This window comes from Nematolebias whitei, chromosome 19, assembly GCF_014905685.2.
Source record: "Nematolebias whitei isolate Nwh7 chromosome 19, NemWhi1, whole genome shotgun sequence".
Lineage (NCBI taxonomy): Eukaryota > Metazoa > Chordata > Actinopteri > Cyprinodontiformes > Rivulidae > Nematolebias > Nematolebias whitei.
In genome coordinates this window covers 39,319,170-39,322,906 of record NC_056516.1, presented here as the reverse complement: position 1 = coordinate 39,322,906, position 3,737 = coordinate 39,319,170, and the positions used below count along the sequence as shown (strand labels likewise).

At 42.3% G+C, this 3,737-nt stretch overlaps 1 protein-coding gene across 1 annotated transcript in view; it reads right to left on the bottom strand.

Annotated features, from left to right (window-relative positions):
- Positions 1-2,995: 2,995 nt before the first annotated feature.
- nfatc1 (nuclear factor of activated T cells 1) overlaps positions 2,996-3,737 on the bottom strand; it is a 41,518-nt gene continuing 40,776 nt past the window's right edge. The window contains exon 10 of the mRNA XM_037693352.1: positions 2,996-3,167. Coding sequence (XP_037549280.1) covers positions 3,112-3,167 — 56 coding nt within the window. The 3' untranslated portion in view covers positions 2,996-3,111. The remainder of the gene's footprint in view (positions 3,168-3,737) is intronic.

The window sequence follows — 3,737 nt, the reverse complement described above, 5'->3', positions numbered from 1 at the left end:
CCAAAACTGGTGTAATGTGCTCTCTTTTGCCTGTACTGGTTAAAAATGGGGCTGCTGCATTCTGGACCAGTTGTAGTCGTCCAATGGAGGTCTGACTGATACCAAACAGGAGTGAATTGCAGTAATCAAGCCTAGATGTAATGAATGCATGTATTACTGTCTCCAGGTTCTTTTTGGACAATATGGGCTTCAGTTTAGACAGCCGCCTCAGTTGGAAGAAACATGATTTAACAATCATGTTTACATGATTGTTAAGCTTCAGGGAAGGGTCCATTATCACTCCCAGATTAGTGACTCTTTGTTTTTCTGACAGGGTTAGAGCGGAAAGGTCGATGCAGTGGTTTGTGATCGTGTCGTTGGGAGGGAACAACATGACTTCAGACTTCTTTTCAGTGAAACTTAAGAAATTTAAAGCCATCCAGTCCCTGATGTCAGCCAGGCAGTCGAGCAGCGGTTGAATAGAGCATGTACCATTGTGTCTTAGGGGGAAGTAAATTTGACAGTCATCGGCATAGAAGTGGAAGGGCATGTTGTGTTTCCGGAAAATAGCACCAAGTGGCAGCAGGTATAAAGAGAATAGGAGGGTACCCAGGATGGACCCCTGCGGAACCCCCCCATTTAAGCTCTGCCTCTGCGGAACTAAAATCCTTGATGGAGACACAAAAGGATCTGTCAGCGAGGTAAGATCTGAACCAATTGAGGGCTGATCCTGTGACGCCCACCCACTGCTCCAACCTAGCAATGAGGATCTCATGGTCGATGGTGTCAAAGGCGGCTGTGAGGTCCAACAGGACAAGCAGCACAGAATCACCGGTATCTGTGGATCTGAAGATGTCGTTAAAGACCTTCAGCAGGGCAGTTTCAGTGCTGTGGAGAGGTTTAAAGCCAGATTGGAAAAGCTCTAAGATGGCGTGATCCTCCAGGAAGCACTTCAACTGGGACTCGACTATTTTCTCCAGTACTTTAGAAACAAATGGGAGTTTGGAGACAGGCCGGAAGTTGGAAACGACTGAGGGGTCAAGGTTTGTTTTTTTCAGGAGAGGATGGACAGCAGCATGTTTAAAGGTTTTTGGCACCACGCCAGTGGATAAACTACTGTTTATCAAGAATGGATGGACCTAGAGTTGGAAACACCTCCTTTAGTAGTCGAGGGGGGACCACATCAAAGGGGGAGCCAGAAGGTTTCAAGCTGCACATGACCTGCTCTAGAGAAGATAGAGTGATGGGTTCAAAATGGTCAAAAGGAGCTACAGATTGAGGTGGGATGGATGGGTCATGAGTTGGAGGGGAAATGAGAGCCCTGGTGGTCGCAATTTTTTCTAAAAAGAAATGTAAGAAGTTGTTGCACAGCTCAGTCGAGGCTTCCAGAGGTGATGGTTCAGTGAGGTGGAGAACAGAGTTTAGGGTGGAGAAGAGGACACGTGGGTTGTGAGAGTTTGAGGTAATTATATCAGAGAAGTATTTGGATTTAGCAGCTTTTACTGTTTTCTGATAACGGCACCAACTCTCTTTAAGTATCTGGAAAGAGACCTGCAGCCTGTCTTTCCTCCACTTTCGCTCCGCCCTCCTGCACTGCTGCCTAACGGCCTTGGTGACGTCACTCAGCCAAGGTTCTGCTCTGAGTTTTGATTTTTTGGTTTTAACAGGTGCAACATGATCCAGAGTCTTTAAGCAGACAGAGTTGAACTGGGATGTCAGCTCCTCTGTGGTGGTGAGAAACACTGGGGGCTGAATTATCATTTCAGAGTTATAAACATCTGTGAAACGTGCGGCAGTGAAGTGGTTAATGGTCCGGGTGCGACGTGCAGGAATGTACGGCTTAGGAGTTAGATGGGGGAGGGTGAACTCAAACCGGACTGGCATGTGATCTGAAAAAACATTATCACCAATAACAAGATTATTAACAGTCACATCATGAGTTAAAACAAAGATGCCGAGTCATCTGAAGGAGAAAATGCTGAGTCAGGAATAAAAAGATGCTGAGTCAGAGAAATTAAATGTGACTTTGAAATAAATCGAGTTATGTTTGAATAAAATCATCCCTGAAATCAGTCCGTCATGTTTTTATTTATAAAAATTTTTTTTTTAACTTTATCCTTCCTCTAAAAAAAAAAAAATGTAAAAAAGATAAAAAACATCCTCTCAGTTTAAGAGTTGGACTGGCTTTAGGTTGTTATTTGTCTATTTATTTATTTATTGGAGGTTTTTGCAACATTTTGTCTATTTTTTGTCTAAATCCAAGATTTAAAGTGAAACAGGTGAAGGCAGCGTCCAGCAGGCGGCGACACCAGAACCTGTCAGAACCGCTGGACTTGTATTAAATATTCAGATTCTTATTGTTAAAGAAGTTTTAGATTTGTGTTGGGGGCGGGGCTACGCTGGGATTGACAGGCTGTTGTCCAATCAAAGGGAGGGGTTTCTGTGGTTCTGGTCCAGATTTAGCAGCAGCAGCAGGTGAGGTTAGCAGTTTTATTGATATTTTATAAAACTAAAAGTTTTTATTTTCAGGTTTCTCCTCTTTGGTTCCATCGCTTTGAAGCTCCAGTTAAATAAAAACCTTAAATCGGTCCAAAATATAATTTATTATAGAACAGTTTCCGTTTCTTTGGGTTCAACTAAAACACGAGTTTGTTTTTGGAACTGGACTTTATTTATAACAAAATGTTCAGAAATGACATATTTATGATGTTTAAATCAGATTGGACGACAACTATTTATACATTTTAAATCACCAACGCAGAGCTGGACGTGGAGATTAAAGCACTCGTTACTTGTTTACACAAACAAACAAACAGCTACGTGAAATAAACAAAGATAAACAGGTTAAAGTCTTTGTTCTTGTTCAGCTGAATTCATTAAAGTTCATTAAAAACATTCAAACACTTCAGATAAAACCTGGTTCTGGTCCAAAAGGCACTTTTCTTGAACAGTCAGATGTTCAGCAGCTGAAGGCCCCGCTGCTGTGAGGTCAGAGGTCAAAGGTCACTCAGGTGATGAAGCTGGAGGTGGAGCACATTATTTACAGCTCGCTGTAGTCTGACACAGGTCGAACGGTTCAAACGATCCTCTCACTTCCTGCGTCGGTTCTGTTCAGGTCGGGTCGGGGGGGTTCTAGGCATGGCTGTGGACGGAGATGCTGGACAGGTCGTTCCTGATGATCTCGTTGACTGAAACGCAGAAGAAGAAGAAATGTTACAGAGTTCAAAGTGACACGGTCTATAACCTGAAACTTTCTGCTGCTTTGATTTGATCGACACTAAAAGTTTGTTAAAAACATGAGAATCTGACGCGTTCACGTGGAGCTACGGAAGCCCAGGAGGGCGGGCGATGGACGGCGTCGAAAAAATAAGTCGAAGTGTTTAAATTAAAACACTGAGCCTTTCCAAACAATTAGAATATCATGGAAAAGTTGTTTAACTTCCATAAGTCCATTCAAAAAGTTAATCTTTAATATATGATAGATTCAGGGCCCACAATTTAAATGATTTTAACTATTTATTGTTTATTTTTACATAATTTGAGCTTCCAGCTCATGAAACCCACGAAAACAGGATTAAAAAATTATAATACTGTGAAGACATCAGGCCACATGTTGCAGGACATGAATGTTTTAAACTGAGTGTGACACTAATCATCTACTAAACTCAAAGCACCTGCACAGGTTTCCACAGGTGTCATTCAATTGTCTCAGTTTGGTTCAGTATGGTGAAGACTGCAGACAGAACATCTGTCCAGAA